Below are 23,345 nucleotides of genomic sequence, written 5' to 3'. Positions count from 1 at the left end.
GGAGCCATTTCTTTTCTTCCCCATAGTTAATAAAATAATGAGGAAACTGATACCACCTGGCTATGGAGCAGCTTGCCAGTCAAATGTTCATATATTTTTGAGCCCCTGGAAATGGACGTCTATGCAGAAAAATGGCTATCATTCCTTAACGGCTCATACGATATTTTTAGTTAAACCCCTTAAGTTAAACCTGAAAGCCTTCACTTCAATTACATAATAATTGCTTAATTTCAAATCCATTGTGGTGGCATACAGAGCCAAAATTATGAAAATTGTGTCATTGTCCAAATACTTATGGACCTGACTGTATGTTGTTTTTCATTTAGTTCTTATTTAATTGAGCCTTTCACTGAATACAGACCAAGGGTGTTTGCATAAATGTGTATATATATGTAGTGGCCACAGGGCATCCAGATTCTCACTGTTATTTTATTTAAGGGACATCAGGAACGCTCACACAGAGGTAAGTATCACAGCTGTTAAATTACAGAAATGAGATCAAATGTATTGAATAAGCAGTAAGTGCAAAACAATTAAACACATACGCAAAAGTCCACCCAAATAAACCTCAATGGCGATAAATGATTTACTAAGCACAGCTACAAATAAGCCCTCAAGCTGACAACCCAGTAAATGATGAATGGTAAACACTCCAGTCCAAAACAACAGTTCACTACCAGAATGCATGTAAAGATGTTAAATGAACTAAAAAAATGTAAACTAAAAGTGAAAATGTGGCTTTTGAAAAGGTTTGGGCAGCCTTTCACTTGGTCAGAAATTGTATGGTCATTAGTCTGGTCTAGCTTAGCTTGTTATGTGGTCAAAAACTGCCATTAGGAATTCTCAGGTTATGATGATTCCAGAGCCTAATAAATTGTCTGACTCGTGAAACATGGTGCAACACACAACCATGGGATTCTTCTAAGCAATTGATAGAGAATTTGAAAATTTAAGCTAGTTGATGACTACAAAGCAGGAGAAAGGTCATAAAAAAAGATATGAAATCACTTCCAGCTATCAATTTCTATAATCTGAAATGTTATGAAGAAATGGTAGTAGGGGATGGTAGGGGAACTGTGGAGGTCAATATAAGATCTGGATGATCAAGAAAACTGACAGCTAGAACAGCTTGTATACTGTTCAGGAAGGCAAAGCAAAAACCCCTTATGACTGCTGAGAACCTGCAGGCAGATTTAGTTCAAAAAAGAATTGTGGTATACTATGCAGTGACACTTAAAACACCAAGATTTTCATGGAAGAGTCATCAGAAGGAAGGCATTTAGGAACCAAGTGTTGTGGATAGGTGAACTTAAAATCGAATTCTTTGCCCATAATGACAAAAGATTTGTTTTGAAGAAGCATTTTAAGAAAAGAACATCTTGCCAACCATTAGTGTGGTAGCTGATGGCATAGGAAATAATGAGTGAGTACAGGAAAGCATTAAATATTAACAAATCTTTAAGGAAAATGTCAGATAGTCACGAAACTGAAGCTGAAAAAAGGATAGTTTCCAAAAGATAATAATCCAGAATACACTTTGAAATCTATGAAATACCTCAACAAACACAAAAAAAAAATTTGATTGACCCTCACAGTGCCCACACTTGAACATCATTGAATATCTATGGGTAAATTTTAAGTATGTTCTGCATGCAGGACAGCCTAAGAATATATCACAGTTGGAAGCGATCTGCAAGGAAGAATGGGAAACATTTTCCAAAATTAGAATTTAAAGCCTCATAGTTAACCACAAAAAATGTAAAATTTACTGTACATTAACATTTTTGGAAAATTATAGTTTTTAAGGTTGCTGTCAAAGTTGTTTTTTTTTTTTTTTTTTTTTTTATTATCATTAATAGGTAAATTGGCCAGAGGTGTACAAACCTTTGCATGAAACTTTAAATCCAGCTATGCCACATTGCTTCATTAGGGACAGATAAAGAATTTCATTAATAAATGCTTTGGACAGGATGCAGTATTTTTAGAATCTAATGAATTTGTACAAAACAATAGTGCAAGTTGAACTTACTAAATTATCATTCTTCAGCAGTAAATTTATAGTATGAGTAAATAAGATATTGCCAGTAACTTGTTCAAGTTGTGCTGGTAGAGCTGGGTAACACTGTAGTGTTTAGTGTTAGTAGAAATAGACAGCATTACTTGGAATAGAATTATTTTTTTATTGGCAGAATGCATTTTTTTCAGATTCAGGTCTGTGCAAAAAAAAAAAAAAAAAGTATTTCATAAACATTACCCATAGGGGTCACCCAGGTGCAATGGTATACTCAACATAAGAAATTATTTTTGTATGGATGATGCTTTCAGGCTGTTAGGCATATCTAAATACCCTATCCTACTAATAGTGGAATGAAACGTCATTATTTGAAAACACTTAATTTGGTGAAATATTTTTGTTTTTCTTTTTTTATTTCATGATTTAATAGTCATCATTGCAGTTGAGTCTTGTGGAAAGAGTAGTATTAAAACATTTTAACTTTTTGCCATTTCTAATTGACAGGTTAATTTGTGCAATTTATTTCAGCATGATTTTGGCAGGTAAATATAATTAGGAATTCAGAAGTGTGTTTAGTCAGTGAAAGTGATATTACTTCATTTGTTTAATTACTTGAAAAGCTGAGATGGTGTATTTTTTTTTTAATATATATTTTCACTAGATTTTCTTTACCTTTAGGATAAACATTGGCTCATTAGACAGGCTAAGTCTCCAATGACCAACACCTCTATTCAGTTTCTAGATGATGCATTTAGAAAAAGGTATGTATTTAAATTGGATATTACACTAAAGGTAAATTGAGCTTGTGTGGTGGTGTTTTCTTTCTTATTCTTTTTAATATTTGTCCATTTCACAGCTTTACTGCTTAAATCATGATATGTCTTGAGCAAAATGTAATTTGTGAAAGTGATTCATATCCTTTAATTGGTGCTAAATGATAGCAAGATTTTCCCATTGATGACTTAACAGGAAATGTTGCCGTTAAAATGTGGTGCTATACCAGCAATATGCAGCTTTAAAAATAAATAAAAATCTCTAGTTATCACAAGAAAAACTAGATATTTTTAACACTGAAAAATTTTTTTAAAAGACATCATCTTTTCTTAGTCAGAGTTGTATGGTGAACAGATGCTAAATTGGTAGCAATAATTCCAGCATTTAATTAATGTTTTGTTTTTTGTATGTAATAATAATCTGTAATAAGGTAAACAATTAAATTGTATACACTATTAAGGTAGACAGAGTGGTCTGGTGTGCTATAAACATACAATCAGCTGAGTTATGAGCATTCAGTCTCCCATAACCACAGCCTATTAGTAGCACTATTCAAGCTGAGCCCCCTGGTGCCATAGTGATTCTGGTTTTGTTTATGATTTTAATGCATGCTGACTTGATATGAACAAATGTATAATTGTGTTTCTGTATGTATATATTGTATTTCTTGTGAAGTATAAATAGTACTGTATAAGCATAACAGATTTGTCAGTTATAAATAATATATTTAGGTTTAATACCAAGACTGCATTTTGTCCCACAACACCTAAATGTTTAAGAAACTCTATGTGACACATTAGGAGTTTGTTTTAGCAATGTTCTAAATTAAATGAGCAAGATAACCGTTCCATGTGTAACGTTGAATACAGTGAGGTTAGGTATTTCTAAAATCTTCATTTAATACCACAGCACTTCACTGGCATTTGTGAGCAAACGTATAATCGGATGTATTTAAATTTAAGTGGCAAAATAATATCACATAATGAATTTTTCCAGTATTGTAGTATTGAGCAAATATAATTATGCTAGTTTGACAATTCTGAAACCGATCATTTGGCATATTTATGACGAAATTGACAATTTGTGTGTGTGTGGTGTGTTTTTTTTTTTTCTTTCTTGTATATCTTCTTCATTCTTCTACAATGGTCCTATGTTTTTCTGGCTTATTTTAGCAAATTCCCCATATAACACAGATGATTCAAATTGAGCATCTTTCTTTGAGGCCTTAAATTTCAGTATGTTAAGTACTAATGGGCTTTCACCTTTTAAGATGCACCACTTTACAGTAAGAGATCAAAAGACTACATAATTATAACCATACTGCAAGATGTACCTTAGATTTGAAAAAGCCTATTAATTAACCTAAATAAATCACCACGAGTGAGGGTGTGAGACACACATACTGTACATGAATGAATTGTGCTTATAAAGAGAGAAAGAAATGCAGTAAATGGGGCAAATACTGTACATGAAAGAGAGAAAGATGGGTAATGTGAGTAAGCATCAAAGAGAGAGACAGATGAAGCAAGCTCATTATAAGACCGGAGGCAAATGAGTAAGCAGTACAGTAGTGAAAGTTTTATGAGATGCCACTCAACACGCATTCTTTTTACAGCTGTGTTTTGATTTTTTGACATGATGACAGATAAATGTAAATGCAAAATACTTGGTTATACTGAATATTTGTTTCAACAATTTCAAACTGTTTTATGCAACAATCCAGCAGCCTGGGCTCAAGTATCTGACATCACCGTAAAGTAGTGGTTCTTAAACTTTTTTTTTCTCTTGACCCAATTTTGCCTTTTTTGTGTCATCGAGAGCTAGAATTGTGTACTGCCATCATCCTGGGATGTTCCTTGAAGAATCACCCCAGAGCAAGGGGATCTCCCTTGGAGAACTGCCAACGTAGATGAAAGCACAGTAAATGGTGTTTGCTTTAACTGACGGCAACAACCTGTTGTAAGACATTCTGCAAACTGTGTGAGACCTTTTCCCATTGCGTACAATTGTGAATCACGACTCTATGTGACCCAAACTCTGGAAACGCATGACCCAAAATAGGTTGTCACCCATAGTTTAAGAACCTATGCAGTGGACCATTTAAAAGCAGGCATTTTATCCCTTATATCTTGCTAATTTAAAAACAAGTGACATAATATTCCAGGTGCATTCAATGACTTAGCTGATTTGAAAGTTGGAACAGGTTACATTTTTTTATTTACATCATCAAAAAGTCGGTTATCACTTTTTTTAATGTGTGTGTGTGTGTGTGTGTGTGTGTGTATATATATATATATATATATATATATATATATATATATATATATATATATATATATATATATATATATATATATATATAATAATACACACACACAATTTTGGCACCCCTGGAATTTTCCCAGAAAATGCACCATTTCTCCCAGAAAATTGTTGTAATTACAAATGTTTTGGTATACACATGTTTATTTCCTTTATGTGCATTGGAACAACACAAAAAAACAGAGAAAAAAAGCCAACTCTGACATCATTTCACACAAAATTCAAAAACCGGGCTGGACAAAATTATTGGCACCCTAAACTTAATATTTGGTTGCACGCCCTTTGGAAAAAATAACTGAAATCAAGCGCTTCCTATAACCATCAACAAGCTTTTTACACCTCTCAACTGGAATTTACGACTACTCTTCTTTTGCAAACTGCTCAAGGTCTCTCAGATTTGAAGGGCGCCTTCTCCCAACAGCAATTTTGAGATCTCTCCATAAGTGTTCAATCGGATTTAGATCCGGACTCATTGCTGGCCACTTCAGAACTCTCCAGCGCTTTGTATTCAACCATTTCTGGGTGCTTTTAGAGGTATGTTTGGGGTCATTGTCCTGCTGGAACACCCATGACCTCTGACGCAGACCCAGCTTTCTGACACTGGGCCCTACATTGCGCCCCAATATCTTTTGGTAGTCTTCAGATTTCAGGATGCCTTGCACACAGTCAAGGCATCCAGTGCCAGATGCAGCAAAACATCCCCAAAACATCTTAGAACCTCCACCATGTTTGACTGTAGGTACTGTGTTCTCTTCTTCGTAGGCCTCATTCCATTTTCTGTTAACAGTAGAATGATGAGCTTTACCAAAAAGCTCTACCTTGGTCTCATCTGTCCACAAGACATTCGCCCAGAAGGATTTTGGCTTCCTCAAGTACATTTTGGCAAACTCCAGTCTGGCTTTTTTATGTTTCTGTGTCAGCAGTGGGGTCCTCCTGGCTCTCCTGCCATAGCTTTTCATTTCGTTCAGATGTCAATGGATAGTTCGAGCTGATACTATTGCACCCTGAGTCTGCAGAACAGCTTGAATATATTTTGAAGTTGATTGGGGCTGTTTTTCCACCATTTGGACTATCCTTTGTTGCAGTCTTTTATCAGTTTTTCTCTTCTGTCCACGTCCAGGGAGATTAGCTACAGTGCCATGTGTTGTGAACTTCTTGATTATGTTGCACACAGTGGACAAAGGAACATGAAGATCTCTGGAGATGGACTTGTAGGCTTGAGATTGTTGATATTTTTCCACAATTTTTGTTCTCAAGTCCTCAGACAATTCTCTGCTCATCTTTCGGTTCTCCATGCTTAGTGTGGCACACTCAGACTCAGAGTCAACTTTTCTCCATTTTAACTGGCTTCAGGTGTGATTGCTATATTGCCAGCACCTGTTTCTTGCCACAGGTGAGTTCAAATGAGCATCATATGCTTGAAATAAAACGATTTACCCACAATGTTGAAAAGGTGTCAATAACTTTGTCTGCCCCATTTTTGGAGTTCTGTGTGACATGATGTCAGATTTGGCTTTTTTCTGTTTTTTTGTGTTGTTCCAATGCACATAAAAGAAATAAACGTGTGTATATACAAAAACATTTGTAATTGCAACAATTTTGTGGGAGAAATGGTGCATTTTCTGGAAAAAATCCAGGGGTGCAGATACATTCGGCCATGACTGTGTGTGTGTATTTTTATATATATTATAAATATATATATTCGTATAGTTTAAAAAAAAAAAAAAAAAAAAAATTGCCTAAATTGTGTTTGGTGGCTCAATAGACTGCAGTTTACAATTCAAGTGATGAAAAAAGGTATCAATGTTTTTTGCTGATGGTTGTGGAGGGTGTATGACTAATTGTAGTTCAAATTTCTTAAACATTTTTGAAGTAAGTGCTCAATGGAGAGTTAAAATCTCTTTCGAGGTCTCAAAGTTGTTGGCTGCTTTGCACCACAATGGAGAGTAGTTTTGGAGTTTTGACGATAAAGTACAGTAGTACTGTAGCCATGAGGTTGTTTTTAGTGCAGCATAAATACTGAGTTGATATTCGTTCCCTAAAGAGCAACAGTTATATAATTCCTTTCACCTTACAATCATTTGTAGAGAAGTGACTTTATTTTATTTTTTATTCTTTTAACTTCTTTCGATAACTTGCCTCAAACAACTGAAGCAGTATGGTGCATGTACATTCACAGCCCTACGAAGACAGGAAACAATGCTAGTTCATGGCTACGAAGTGCCTGACAGGACCATGATCTGTATTTCATTGTAATTTTGATTTTCATAACAATTTTCTGCTTGACCTTTCAAAATTTTCTGAAAATGGAGAAATGTTTGTGGGTGAAAGTGAATAGAAGAGTTTTACAAAATTGAAACCAGGTTGTAAATGTTTTATTGAATTTCCCACCAAAACAGAGAAAATTTTGATCACTGTATATGGTAAATTCATTTTGCAGGCTATATTTGTTTTTAAAAAAGTAAACGGATGTCAATGCAAACACGAGTAAACGTTTTCGGTTTATTAAAAGTTTTGAATTTATTACTCTGTGGTAAGCCTAAGATATCCTGCATAAAAGTCTACAAATTAGTATTTTCATTTTAGGTGGCAGACACTGCTATCAGTGGATGATCTTGTGGAGAAATTAATAACAAAACTGTCCATCAGAGGAGAACTGCAAAACACCTATATATTCTTTACATCTGACAATGGATATCATGCAGGTATATACAGGATATGGATTAAAATTTATCTTTGGGTCTTAGTTTAAATATTACCCCTAATGTGTTTTTCTTTCCAATACAGTACATAAACCTACGTAGTATAACAAATGCAAAGTTGTGTTTGTCACCTATAACAGAGTAATACTGCCACATAAAATTACTATAAAAAAAGCTTTAAGATGCTTTTTGCCTTCAGTTTTAGTCCTTGTATAGTGAAGTTGAATCAGTTTTTGTTTTAATTTACTTTCAAAAATATAAACTTTCTGGAGCCAAATTATTTTAAAATAAGGGTTCTAGCTTTCTCATACACGCCCCCCACTGACCCATTTTTGAAAAGTTTGTGAGTTGGTGCATGTTTCCGGTAAACTGTTTAATGCTTCTTAAACTTATTCTGCATAACAAATAGTAACTACCATGAATCTTCTCACAAGTTTCACGCTCAGTTAAATTTCCATTGTAGTTTTAATTGATGTTGTAAAAACCAAGCCCCTTAAGGACCTTATATATGAGTCTTAATTACAGAAAAGTCATGTTTCATGTAGTACAGTTAGATTGTAACAGAGCACAGACTGCAAAAAAATCCATATATTTTTTGTTTTTCAGTGTAGTAATCGTTTGAAATGATAATTCTCAATTTTGGCTTGGACCAAATGTAGATATCATTCCTTTACCTGCATTAACAATACTGAATTCCTATCCTGTACAAAAACCTCTTTCAGATGCTAAACAAGCTATGCTGTAATCTAATTCCAACTGTACAAATATCTATGGATATTTTTTACACTACCTAAAAAACAAACCTGTAAGACCCTTTAGATCTCACTTTAATAAAGTCTTCAAAGACTTCAGAAAGAACAAATAAATTTTGAATTTATGTTTAGTAATTTTTGGAACTTCAGAGATATTTTTTCCTACTAATGTTAACCTTCATGTGCTCTTACTCGCTTCTTACTCTGGACCCACTCTACTGTACAGTACATCTAGTCTATTATATTTTATTTTGGTGTAAAGCCAAAGCATTTGCTAATTTCACTCCATATTTTGCTTTGGCTTATTTTGTAATTGAATTTTCTTGTATTCTGTACTGAATGTTGAAGAGATCCATGTCTCCCCTCAAAAATAATCAAATATAATCATTGAATACTGCTGTATTCTGTGGTTGCAATTAAAAAAAAAATGCAGAAAATTGATTTTTCAGAAATGCAGAAGTTTTGTTCAAGGCCTAAACAGCAAACAGGGCACTGTTTGGGAACATTTCAGGTGCCCATATAAAGATGTAGAAGTATATCTATAGTATCCTTTTCTCCTTGGCTCTATATTCAAATCGGAGAGGGTCCACTAATGACAGAATGTCAATTACAAGTGCTGTCCCAGTAACTTTCTAAGTGGATTTCATATCATGTTAAGTTATTCAGGAATTTTGGGAGTGTATTTTTATGCCTGGAATGACAGCTGTAGTAAATTCAGAGTTGCAATGGGCAGTGGTATATTGACCTTGGTTGTCCATACAGGTATCAACTTATTCTGTCTGATCCAGAGATTTTTTTAACACTATAATTTGTTGGAGACACTTTTGTGCCATCATCTTGGTGAAAAAAGGCTGACTTACAGTATCTCGTGCCCTGAGTTTAGTCTTTGCTCCATAACCTCTGAAGTAAAATCACATGTGTTAAACATAGATAAAATTAATTGAACTTTTGAGCCTTCTGACAATCAGTTCTAACCCACTCCTGTCCTTCTCAATTACTTCTTTTACTTTGAATGCCAGCTGTTATTTTCATTCCATTATTAATATGTACATAAGTTTTAGACGTATGTAAAAAATATATATGTAAAGTGAAGATGCTTTCAAAAATATTTGAAGTTTCTGAATATCAACAAAATACTGAAGAGGAAAAAGACTAAATCAAATCAATATTTCAAGTCACCAGTATATGCTTTTAAAACTACACTGATTCCCTCAGGTAATTTGTTGCACAACTTTAAGAAAATTAGCAGGGTGTTTGATCCAAGTGCCTTGGAGATCTTATCATAGTACTTCTGTAGACTTTGGCTGTCTTGCTTGCTTGTCTGTTCAAGTAATCCCTGTTTGGCTTGATAATGATGAGATCATGGCTTTGTGGGGGCATACCATATGTTGTGGAACTCCTTGTTCTTATTTTTGCCAAAGATGGTTCTTTATGACCTGGACTGTGTTTTTAGGGTTATTCTCCTACTGGCAGTGGTGTCCCATAGATCGATAAACTAATTTATTTAATAATTCCTGAACACAGCTCTTAATTATGCAACATATTCATATTCTGCTTTTCATAGTATTTTCTGTTGTGTTATTTTTATATTTGACATCTGAAGATTCATTTGAGTAAAAAGGACTTTATCATGTCTGTTTTTGAACCTTCAGCTCTCTCTCTCCCTCCTCCAAAATGACTCTAAATTTTGCTGTGCATTGTGTTACCATTAAAATAACAAAGTGGATGAATAGATAAATAGACTGGGTACATTTATTTTCTATAAATAGAAATTCAGTCATTTCCATCAGCAAAGTTGGAAAATATAGATTATAATTAGAGTTACAGACAAACTTGTAATTGTTACGCATGCAAATTATGATAAAACCATCATAAGCTAACAGTTGGCAAGATCCTAAAAACATTACAGCATTGAAAATATATTTCTGTTTTGCTGTTTTGTTTTCATGTTTGGTCAGTTTGACCTTACAGAATAAGATAATTCTGTATCTGTTTTGAAATTTAGAGTATTTCTGCCTTCAGAGCTGCTTGTGTTAGATTTTCTATAGCACTGCAGACTTGGTAGTTTTTCTTTTTTGCCATGAGTAATACAGTCCTTAAGTTCCTGACCACTTCCTCTCGATGAAAAGCAATGCCCAGATTACTTTTTTTTTACCTCATCTACCTATTATTTCCTTCAAAGGACCTCCACCATGGGCATTCTCTTTGAAGTGTGAACTGGTGTTCAGAAGTACTCTTGGTACTTGATCAAGTCGGCTTTCTTTGAGAAGACAAAGCAGACCTTTTGTCTGTCTTACATTTACTTGAAAATTATACTCTTGGGACCACCTTTCACCCTCTGACATGAAGTAATTTTCAGTTTTAGAGGTGAAATCGGTGCAGTATGATGAGTGATGAATACAGTGGTGTGAAAAACTATTTGCCCCCTTCCTGATTTCTTATTCTTTTGCATGTTTGTCACACGAAATGTTTCTGATCATCAAACACATTTAACCATTAGTCAAATATAACACAAGTAAACACAAAATGCAGTTTTTAAATGATGGTGTTTATTATTTAGGGAGAAAAAAAATCCAAACCTACATGGCCCTGTGTGAAAAAGTAATTGCCCCCTTGTTAAAAAATAACCTAACTGTGGTGTATCACACCTGAGTTCAATTTCCGTAGCCACCCCCAGGCCTGATTACTGCCACACCTGTTTCAATCAAGAAATCACTTAAATAGGAGCTGCCTGACACAGAGAAGTAGACCAAAAGCACCTCAAAAGCTAGACATCATGCCAAGATCCAAAGAAATTCAGGAACAAATGAGAACAGAAGTAATTGAGATCTATCAGTCTGGTAAAGGTTATAAAGCCATTTCTAAAGCTTTGGGACTCCAGCGAACCACAGTGAGAGCCATTATCCACAAATGGCAAAAACATGGAACAGTGGTGAACCTTCCCAGGAGTGGCCGGCCGACCAAAATTACCCCAAGAGCGCAGAGACGACTCATCCGAGAGGTCACAAAAGACCCCAGGACAACGTCTAAAGAACTGCAGGCCTCACTTGCCTCAATTAAGGTCAGTGTTCATGACTCCACCATAAGAAAGAGACTGGGCAAAAACGGCCTGCATGGCAGATTTCCAAGATGCAAACCACTGTTAAGCAAAAAGAACATTAGGGCTCGTCTCAATTTTGCTAAGAAACATCTCAATGATTGCCAAGACTTTTGGGAAAATACCTTGTGGACTGATGAGTCAAAAGTTGAACTTTTTGGAAGGCAAATGTCCCGTTACATCTGGCGTAAAAGGAACACAGCATTTCAGAAAAAGAACATCATACCAACAGTAAAATATGGTGGTGGTAGTGTGATGGTCTGGGGTTGTTTTGCTGCTTCAGGACCTGGAAGGCTTGCTGTGATAGATGGAACCATGAATTCTACTGTCTACCAAAAAATCCTGAAGGAGAATGTCCGGCCATCTGTTCGTCAACTCAAGCTGAAGCAATCTTGGGTGCTGCAGCAGGACAATGTCCCAAAACACACCAGCAAATCCACCTCTGAATGGCTGAAGAAAAACAAAATGAAGACTTTGGAGTGGCCTAGTCAAAGTCCTGACCAGAATCCAATTGAGATGCTATGGCATGACCTTAAAAAGGCAGTTCATGCTAGAAAACCATCAAATAAAGCTGAATTACAACAATTTTGCAAAGATGAGTGGGCCAAAATTCCTCCAGAGCGCTGTAAAAGACTCATTGCAAGTTATCGCAAACGCTTGATTGCAGTTATTGCTGCTAAGGGTGGCCCAACCAGTTATTAGGTTCAGGGGGGCAATTACTTTTTCACACAGGGCCATGTAGGTTTGGATTTTTTTTTCTCCCTAAATAATAAAAAACACCATTTACAAACTGCATTTTGTGTTTACTTGTGTTATATTTGACTAATGGTTAAATGTGTTTGATGATCAGAAACATTTTGTGTGACAAACATGGAAAAGAATAAGAAATCAGGAAGGGGGCAAATAGTTTTTCACACCACTGTATGTATGTAAAGTACAGAAAGTCCTTGGATTTGTTTGGGGCACTTTTAAGTGATTTCAATACACAAGGTGTATAATTGTTTGGACAGGTCTGCTGCCATTCAAATTTTGTTTTTCTAAGCCATCGATTAATTTTAATGCCACTGGTCAGTAATAATTTAATTTTTCCAAGTCTCTTTTTGAAATGGGTTGGATTTTAAAACATTCCATAATTTCTATGCAGTATTTTCTTGAAGAAAACACATTAAATGTTGGCAAATAGTTGGTCGGAGTGCAAGGTCAGCCATTGTACAGTGCTGCTGGAGCAATTGCAGGTTAAGGGCCTTGCTCACAGGCCCAGCAGAGTAGGATCTCTTTTGGCAGTAATGAGGATTTTAACTGGCGACCTTCTGGATACCAGCACAGATCCTTAGCCTCAGGGCCACCACTCTGCCCCAATGATGGGTGACCTGTAAGGAGAAGAATTGAATGATCAAATATTTTTGTTCATCTTCCAAGAGTTTCTTTTCCCCCTAGGTGAAACTGTATGTTAAGAAACCCAAAATCAGTGTACACTGTCCTTCTATTGCCTCTTAACCATGCTAGTTTTTCATAGATAGGTACAGATTATATCCAAAGAAATTTGTGTTTACTTGAGATCTCCCATAACAGCAGCTAAATTACTCCGTGGGCATTTTCATTTAGGATAGATGAAGCGTTCAGTCATGACATGCAGGGCATCAAGCACATGTCTGACCACATGTTTTTTCCGGCTGAAGTACACTTAATGTTTTAAAGATGTCTCCTCACTTTATTTTTGACCCTTTGATATAGATCAGGCATTTCCTTTTACAAACATTTTCTGCCAGGGATTGTTGTTTGTTAAATAGATTCAATGTTTTTCTGAAGCTTCATTTCCTCAACCATGCTGATTGGCAACATTTCTTTGGCCTAAATATATCTGTTTGAATCTATTTCATCTTTGTGTTACTTTTGTTTGTATTTAACTTCATCAGATAATCTTGGTGTATTGATGTTTGTGTGAAGCTCTGGTTCTGAGGTATTTGAATACATAAATTGTATCTTTCTGAATACTAGAGTTGTATTATGTCTTTTAGAAATATTTTTCAGGCACAAAAGACAAATTACTTTGACAGTGCTGACAAGTTTTGAACTTGGCATCTGTCTCAAACCCAAAATGAGCCCATATAAGTGTGGTAGTGATTTATTTTTTAAACTGTTTTTCGCAAGGCTACGAACAATTGGCAAGCAAGCAAATCAAGATAAAGCTGATCAAGCAAGCTGCCTTGGCTTGCCAGCAGTGTACAGCTTTGTACTGTTTAATATTAAGTTTCCATGATGGAAAAATGTACGTCTCTTTTTTTCTTCGTTTTTCTCATACTTAGTCATTAAACATAAATGAAAGCATTAATTAGTATGACCAGTTTTAATTTTTAGACTGTCTGGGTGGCCTTCAAGCACCCATCCTGCTGCCTAATGGAATTTGGATGTTATAGAGCACGGGTGTCGAACTACGGTCCTGGTGGGCCGCAGTGGCTGCAGGTTTTCATTCTATCCTCCTTCTTCATTAGTGACCAGTTTTTTCTGCTAATTAACTTCTTTTGCCTTAGTTTTAATTAACTTGACTCAGACCCATTAGTTGTTTCTTTTTCCTTAATTAGCAACCAAACAATAATGAGACACAAAACGAGCCGCCACATGACCAGCTCACCTGTGCCCGTCACACAATATCTGAAAATAAAGAAAGGTGAAGGTCTCAGTAAGGTTGGTCTGCTCAGGTCACCAAAACATCTTGATGGTGTTCTTAGAAAAAACAGAAAATCAACAGTTTTGGAAATGTCTGCCGTGGCAGAAAGAGAGCAGCAATAAGCCACGGAATTAAATAACGAGTTTAATTAACAGCAGGAATCTGCTTCTCATTAAGAAACTGATTGGAGTGAAACTGGTTGGAGTCTGAAGCCCCAATTTAGCTGATCATCTGTCTGCTCGTTTCACATCTCATTTCTATTTGGCTGTCATAATAAAGAAAAGAATCAATTCAGATGACTGAATCCTTAAAAACAGGGCTATTAAAATGAAGGGACAAGAAGTTACTTAGCAGTGAAAACTGGTCACTGATTAGGAAAAGGGTTAGAATGAAAACCTGCAGCCACTGTGGCCCTCCAGGCCTGGTGTTCGACACCCCTGTTATAGAGGTACACTCCAGCTGACTCCTCCAGGTAAAAGGGAGGGTGGAGCCAAGTTGCAGCTATCCCCAGAGTTGCATGTATTTTTCAGGAGCACATGGAAAATTGGTTCTTTTATTTCAAGGCTATCATGGACACAAGACTTAATTATTAAAAAGAGGCACTTAATTTTTAATGTTGAGTTTGTATTTAGAAACAAATAGCTGTGAAGGCAACAAATCTATCTGACTATAACAACAGTACAATGGAAACAACGGTGAATTTCTTGACTGTGCTTAAAGTCTTGGTTCTTCAGCTGTACCAGGGTAGCTTAGTGCAGAGAAAATGTCTAAACGTTAGATGGCCCAGTAACTTCCTAAAAGGCAACAAACACTTTTATGTCCAGCCATTGTGATAAACAGACTGTCTGTGAACAGCCAAGAGATCAGTGGTCAATGTGAAGTCACCTTAATCAAACATTTATGTACACAAAGTAGTCAAATAATGATGCATTTTCTTTTTCTGTAACCAGAATTTTTCAGTAGGCTCTTGGTTAGGTCAAAGATTTTATGCCTGACCTTTATCTTCCTTTCTAGTTTGTCTTTGGATATTAACATTTCAGTAGGACCTTGTTATACAGCTAATGTAGTGTATGATAAAATACTTCTGTACTGTATGTGTTGATAATTGCCAGCAAAATCAAACTTTAATTATGTAAATGTAATACTAATTATTGATTATATATTTGCTGCACACTACACAGCACACCTTTTAAAAGGGAAAATCTGCTCTTTCATATTGGAGAGAAACCTGTCTTATTTCATTCATGGCAATAGAATCTCCTCGGCTACAAATACATACATATAAGGTGATGTGCAAGTAATGCATTTGGTTAGTCTACTAAAATATATTTTGTACTGCATTCCAGGACAGTTTTCTTTGCCTATTGACAAGCGACAACTGTATGAGTTTGACATAAGAGTTCCTTTACTTGTTAGAGGCCCAGGGATTAAATCAAATCAAACAAACAAGGTAGGTATATTTGTAGTGTTAAATTATATTTTAATTTCTACATTTATTGTATTTATAGACATTTAATTACTTTTTACAAGTAGATACAATGTTTTGAGCAGACTCATTGAACAAGTACTTTTGTTTCCTCAACTGTCAAAACTGAATCATAGGATAAAGTTGTAATGTACAGTATGTTATTTAGATTTTTGATCAGATTCTCTGTTTTTTCCTACTTGGTTATAACATTTTTAAAAAGGCCTGAAGACCCCTTTATCTTAAGAGTACCAGTATTTATGGCAGGGGTGAGCAAAGTCAGTCCTGGAGGGCCACAGTGGCTGCAGGTTTTTCCTCCAACCCAATTGCTTAATAAGAAGCACTTACTGCTCAAGTAACACTTCTGCTTCATTTTAGTTGTCTCGCTCGTTAAGATTTTGAACCCTTATTGTTTATTTTAGTCTTAAACAGCTGTAGTCTTGGTTTTTAATTGCTTCTTATTAGCAATAAGATGCAAATGACAAAAGAAACCATCATTTCTCCATTTAGCTTGTTTCCATTTACACCTGTGTTTATTTATCATGTACTGTTTGGTTTAATTAACTTGGAAGGAAAGTGAACAGAAACAAGTGAAGCACTGAAAATTACTCGTCTGTTTTAGACTTTAAATCATTTGGATGATATCCTTAGAAAGGAAAAAAAAATATCTAGGATATGAGAATGACTTGACATAGCAGAGTTAATGCACTAGCAAGCCATGAAATTACATAATTGACAAGGATTGGTTTTTAATCAAGCAACTGGGTTGGAACAAAAACCTGCAACCACTATGGCCCTCCAGGACTGACTTTGCCCATCCCTGATTTATGGTATCTCCTGATTGTGTCTTTGTTAGTTGAATTTGTGTATGTCAGCTATTTCATGAATATGTTCTTTTCATTTTGATGTGGCACCTTCAGTCAAGAAGATTTTCCTAGATGTTGGACATAAATTAAGCAGGTGGGAGGAGAATATAAATTGTAGTTAGACCTCTCAGTTTATATCTACATGTTGTATCATATACAGTGGTGTGAAAAACTATTTGCCCCCTTCCTGATTTCTTATTCTTTTGCATGTTTGTCACACAAAATGTTTCTGATCATCAAACACATTTAACCATTAGTCAAATATAACACAAGTAAACACAAAATGCAGTTTGTAAATGGTGGTTTTTATTATTTAGGGAGAAAAAAAAATCCAAACCTACATGGCCCTGTGTGAAAAAGTAATTGCCCCCTGAACCTAATAACTGGTTGGGCCACCCTTAGCAGCAATAACTGCAATCAAGCGTTTGCGATAACTTGCAATGAGTCTTTTACAGCGCTCTGGAGGAATTTTGGCCCACTCATCTTTGCAAAATTGTTGTAATTCAGCTTTATTTGAGGGTTTTCTAGCATGAACCGCCTTTTTAAGGTCATGCCATAGCATCTCAATTGGATTCAGGTCAGGACTTTGACTAGGCCACTCCAAAGTCTTCATTTTGTTTTTCTTCAGCCATTCAGAGGTGGATTTGCTGGTGTGTTTTGGGTCATTGTCCTGTTGCAGCACCCAAGATCGCTTCAGCTTGAGTTGACGAACAGATGGCCGGACATTCTCCTTCAGGATTTTTTGGTAGACAGTAGAATTCATGGTTCCATCTATCACAGCAAGCCTTCCAGGTCCTGAAGCAGCAAAACAACCCCAGACCATCACACTACCACCACCATATTTTACTGTTGGTATGATGTTCTTTTTCTGAAATGCTGTGTTCCTTTTACGCCAGATGTAACGGGACATTTGCCTTCCAAAAAGTTCAACTTTTGACTCATCAGTCCACAAGGTATTTTCCCAAAAGTCTTGGCAATCATTGAGATGTTTCTTAGCAAAATTGAGACGAGCCCTAATGTTCTTTTTGCTTAACAGTGCTTTGCGTCTTGGAAATCTGCCATGCAGGCCGTTTTTGCCCAGTCTCTTTCTTATGGTGGAGTCGTGAACATTGACCTTAATTGAGGCAAGTGAGGCCTGCAGTTCTTTAGACGTTGTCCTGGGGTCTTTTGTGACCTCTCGGATGAGTCGTCTCTGCGCTCTTGGGGTAATTTTGGTCGGCCGGCCACTCCTGGGAAGGTTCACCACTGTTCCATGTTTTTGCCGTTTGTGGATAATGGCTCTCACTGTGGTTCGCTGGAGTCCCAAAGCTTTAGAAATGGTTTTATAACCTTTACCAGACTGATAGATCTCAATTACTTCTGTTCTCATTTGTTCCTGAATTTCTTTGGATCTTGGCATGATGTCTAGCTTTTGAGGTGCTTTTGGTCTACTTCTCTGTGTCAGGCAGCTCCTATTTAAGTGATTTCTTGATTGAAACAGGTGTGGCAGTAATCAGGCCTGGGGGTGGCTACGGAAATTGAACTCAGGTGTGATACACCACAGTTAGGTTATTTTTTAACAAGGGGGCAATTACTTTTTCACACACGGCCATGTAGGTTTGGATTTTTTTTTCTCCCTAAATAATAAACACCATCATTTAAAAACTGCATTTTGTGTTTACTTGTGTTATATTTGACTAATGGTTAAATGTGTTTGATGATCAGAAACATTTTGTGTGACAAACATGCAAAAGAATAAGAAATCAGGAAGGGGGCAAATAGTTTTTCACACCACTGTAAAATAACTTCATTAATAGGCACTTGGCTGGGCAGGTTCGTCTCTGTACAGTTAAAATGGCCAGGGTGAAGGTCTTTAAAATTTCTACTTCATTCAATTTTTGTTTTAGATATCCTCTTCTCTTGGGCTGCTAAACCTGTCTCGTGTGCTATTTTTTGCAATTTGTCAATTTTGTGTTTTGTCTCTGTTTCTATATTAGTTGATGAATTTGCATTTCATATTTTGGAGAATGTAAAAATGTAAATCTTAAAGTATGGTGTATTTTTAGTTTGGTGCCTTTATTTACAGTGGATTGTAAGAATAATTGGTACATGTGATAAAGACAAACTAAAAAATGTATAAACAGTTCTGAAGCTTAGTTATATGTATTCCTCCATAAATATTAAAATTATAGTCTTTTATTCTGATAGTTATTTCAGAACAGTTTTGGCAGCCAGTAGGAATTTTGAGAGTTTCAAAACTCAACCTGATGTGTTTTTTAGAGACATTAGGTGAATAGGATTGACTAGCTATGTTGGATTGAATTATCTATTCTCTTCAAAACTGTTCTTATGTTTATAAATGAGTTAAGCAATTTGCTTTCTCCAAAATGTCAAAATTAGTGGATCCTGTGCATTTTTTGAAAAGTCCAAATGTAAAAGAAAAAAAAATGTTTGTTATACATTAGTATAAATAAGACAAAGAATCGAACAAGGTTGATTTTCACAAATTGGGTAAAAGGTACAAAACACATGAAGTTTAAAAATACCACATACCATTATTCCAGCAAAAATCAAGTGGGTCAGTTAATAGTAGTAGTGGTTTACAGAAAGGGGAAGGAAGAACACCTTGTCAAAGTGAAGCTCACAGAACCATTGGAATACTTTATTATTGACCTCTATGTGTGGGACACTAGGAGGGACATGACTGAATTATAGTTATTGACCACACTTCTTAAATATACAGTTATAGATGTTTGTGATTAGTAGGGATTTCTTCTGTCCCTGCAAGCTACTGATAAATGAACCTTCAGTGTCAGGCTGGCTGCTGCTCTTTATTAGTTGAATTTTTGGTAAGGGCAAAAACTAAAAGTAAACTAATGCTAACAGTAAAAAGGATGTCATAATATATAATCAAACAGTGAAAATCATACAGTATATATAGAGAAAACTACTTAACAGATTTAAATTGGGTTTTTTTTCTATAATTTGCTTAAACATTCGCTCCTGCCATACATAGTTCACTGGCAGGAGCAATTTGTTCGTGTGAATCCGAGGCAGAGGCTGCGGGCCGAGGGGAAAGAAAAGCGTGACGTCAGGAGTGGCGAGCAGGGCGGGGCCCTCCTTACTCCTGCGCCAGCCTCCGTTCGAATCTCTGGCCACGTTTTGGAGCAGGCCCTGCCTCCGCTTAGCTAGCGATACCTGTTTGTTTGATTTTTAAAGTTTGTCCTATTTCACTACTACGCGGACGAAGCCAAGGGGGACGGCTAGTTTAATAATAAAAATCAACTTTGACAGTCTATCTTTTTGTTCTTAATCAATAAACCTTTACTTTAAGCAATTGAATCAGGTCGGTCTACATCATCATCATAAGGCAGTTCAAATGATAAGCCAGTGTAACCAAAATTAGCAGGGGTCGCATAAGTGTTTACCATGATGTTGGTAACATAAAAGCTTGCATAATACAGTTAAAAATTCAGTAGCTCAATAGAATAATGATGAGAAAAGTTATTACAGTAAAGCAAAAAATACTCCTTTTAACCAAGCTGGGCAAAAAGAAATGAAATCACTAAACCAGTCATTATTTAGTCCAGATGTCCAGCAGTGAGCATAAAACTGGGTCAGCTGCATAAAGAATTTAATAGGCCAAGTCAAGTATATTGTGAGTAGTGTCTAGAATGTACGAGCAATATTTCTGTCCTTTCATCTTTGAGGTTCCAGCCTCAGCTGCCAAAAGCATATCCACGGCCATTCAGTTCTGCAGAGTCACAGTTGTTATAGCAAGAGTCTCAGCAGAGAGTTCTTGAAGGGCCTTAGGGATAAGATTAGCCACCAGTTTATTTATGCATGTTCTAGCTGCAGGCCCATAAATGCTGGGCAGAAAAATTGTCCCGTACTTCAGGCCATCACTGGTAGGAGTTTTCTGATGAACTGAGATGGAGGCACTTTTAACCCAAGCATGAGGTGGAACAGGGCTATTTATGAACCGTCGCATCAGGTAGCACATATAAGGCATCCACATGTAAGACTGATGGCCATAGACAAAGTAGGTATTTTTAAGTGCCTCCGGTTGGTTGGTGAGCATAGCAAGAATTTGAACCCCAGAAAAGTCAAACAAGTGTCCAAAACTCGAATATAAAGTTGGCTGCAGTAGATAGATGGTAATTTCCAGAGGGTGTGACTGAACCTCGTATCTGCCTGGGGGGGCTGCCAACCAGGATCCCGAGCTGTTTCGTCATGTGGTGCGTGTGATAATATACTGTACCAGTGCATGTTCTCCCAGCCTGATTGACCTGTCAGTCTATTACCTCCCATCTCCCACTTGTCAAAGCAGCAACAGACTTTAACCATGTCAGAGGCTTTATCTCTGTCAAAGGAGACTTTAACCCTTTTTCCTTTGTTCAGAGGGGACTCTTTAACTCCTCAGTTTCATCCAGACTTTATCTGAACTTGGGCAGGAATTCTTGTCCCCCTCTTATTACTGAGCTTTCTCATTGTCTTCACTTCATCCAGTGACTCACAATAGGCAGGAGTCTGTGGCAGCGTGTTTTCCTCTGAATCCGTGGGATTTGTGTTGACACAAGACAGTTTTCCCTTAATACCTTTCTTTTATACCCCAGAGGACACCATCCCCTTATTTAATTTGCCCTCCATCCTGCAACATACCTTACACATTTTCTCCTTTTCTAACTTGCACTTTTTCTCCATTCCTCTCTTATCAACATACTCATTACTATCTTATCTGCATTACTTTATCTTTTCTTTTGCACCCTCAGGAATTCCAGGTGACACACATTCCCATAAATAGTAGCAAAGAAAATAGAGGTGCATTCTTCTGATCATATTTAGAGAACTTCAGTGTGTGGTTGCATCTTCAGGTTCCTGTTAGATTGTATGCACATGTCGGTTCAACATTTGAAAGGTTTGCTAAACTTCTGAACCCAGTCATTTCCTTTTATGTACAGTAATTTCAGGAATTTGGTGTTTTTTAAGCTGTTCTCAACAGTTAGAAATTGTAGCAATATATCATAAAGTTTGCACAATTCAAAGTTTAAGGTTAAGTTGAAGGTTAATTGACAACAAAAAGAAACCAGATTAAACATCTGCAGCATCATGTACTACTTGAATCCCATGTAAAGTGCTGACTAGATGGAGTCAATAACATGCTTATCTGGTTGTGCATTTGAATCGAAGTATCTAGGACTAGTATAGTACAACATTTTTTTAACCTTGTCTTTGTAATATTTCTGCAATATTTTAATGATTTTATGATTGTAGTCCAATATAATATGATATATATTGTAGTCAAATATTGGCACAAGCAATGATGGTTGCACAAATATTCCTGTGTTCGGTTTTTGCAGAAATTTAAAATGAGCTCCAAGTCTAACCTTTTGACAATTTTACTAAAACAGAAATTTACTTTACGGTGAAGGCTCTTTTCCTCTCAACAATAATGTATACTTTTCTTCCTAAAAATGCTTTATTTGTGAAAGTACTTAAAAATATTTATTTATTCTGTTACATAAATTCATATAAATATGTATATATTCTGTCACAGATGCTTGTTGCAAATATTGATCTTGGGCCAACAATTTTGGACATTGCAGGATATAATGTCAGCAAAACAAAAATGGATGGCATGTCTTTTCTCCCCCTTATGGTATGTTTTGCATTATTTTTTTTTTATTTAGTTTGGTCCTTGTACTGTAGTTCCAGAATAAGTCATCAGTGGTAATTCGTTTGCCACTACCCCACTGTTATGAAGTAAAATAAGGTCTGTACTAAAATTTGGGCCAAAGGGTATTTACAGTAAATATACTTTCTATGGATATGAAGTAATATTAATTAATTTGAGTTAGTATTCAAGTGTTCAGATTATTTTTAAAATGAATCAACTGTACTATTTCAGTTGATGCAACAATTTTATACATGTGCATGTTATGCATCACAAGAGTAAGCAGTGTCATGTGGTGTACATTTAGCAGTGGTTGAACATATTTTTTAAATCATTTATTTTGTCACCTTTAGATACTGATAACTGGTAGTCTTTTCAATTCTTCAAAGTATCGGGGATTAAAATCACTTATACATGTGTTTCTACTAGTGAGACTGCAACAAAATAAGATCTAGAACAGAAAATCACTAGTAATAGTATCTGACTCTTCCTTGGGTGCTCTAAAAGATCATCTAAAAGGTATATTGACATCTTTAAATCTTGGTTCTCAATCCAGAAGACTGTCCAGTACATATCCTGCAACTGACAGAATATAAAAACTACCTTAGCTGGCTTTACTCAATTTGGAGGAGCAGCAGGTCTTATCAAAGCACCCCTGGGAATGCCAAGTGCCTACCTCTGGCACAGAGAATGAGCCAAGTAAGTTGGTGTATTATCCACTTGCTTCCCAATGCTTGTAACCATAGGCAAGAATGGGGATATAAACAGAGTGGTAATTGAAAAGTATTTTGTCCTAGAATTTAGCTCCCCACATTGCCACCAATGCCTGGTACAGTGCAACAATATTCATTCTTCCAATGCTACTTCCCTCACTCATGAAGGACACCTTAATTTACTTATGCTGTACTCTTAGGCCGTGTTTATAATTCACGCGACATGTGCTCCTGCGGACTCTTCTGCTATGCAAGCGGTGTACTGTTCATACTTGTGCTCTTACTTTACATAAATCTGCAAGATTTCACCAAGTGGCAG

General features: G+C 36.2%; 1 protein-coding gene across 1 annotated transcript in view; it reads left to right on the top strand.

Annotated features, from left to right (window-relative positions):
• gnsa (glucosamine (N-acetyl)-6-sulfatase a) overlaps positions 1–23,345 on the top strand; it is a 76,407-nt gene that overhangs the window by 38,564 nt on the left and 14,498 nt on the right. The window contains exons 7-10 of the mRNA XM_028792522.2: positions 2,693–2,775; positions 7,697–7,815; positions 15,676–15,779; positions 22,197–22,298. Coding sequence (XP_028648355.1) covers positions 2,693–2,775; positions 7,697–7,815; positions 15,676–15,779; positions 22,197–22,298 — 408 coding nt within the window. The remainder of the gene's footprint in view (positions 1–2,692; positions 2,776–7,696; positions 7,816–15,675; positions 15,780–22,196; positions 22,299–23,345) is intronic.

The sequence above is a fragment of the Erpetoichthys calabaricus genome, chromosome 1 (assembly GCF_900747795.2).
Source record: "Erpetoichthys calabaricus chromosome 1, fErpCal1.3, whole genome shotgun sequence".
In the NCBI taxonomy this organism is placed as follows: domain Eukaryota; kingdom Metazoa; phylum Chordata; class Cladistia; order Polypteriformes; family Polypteridae; genus Erpetoichthys; species Erpetoichthys calabaricus.
This window is presented reverse-complemented; position numbering and strand designations above follow the sequence as displayed.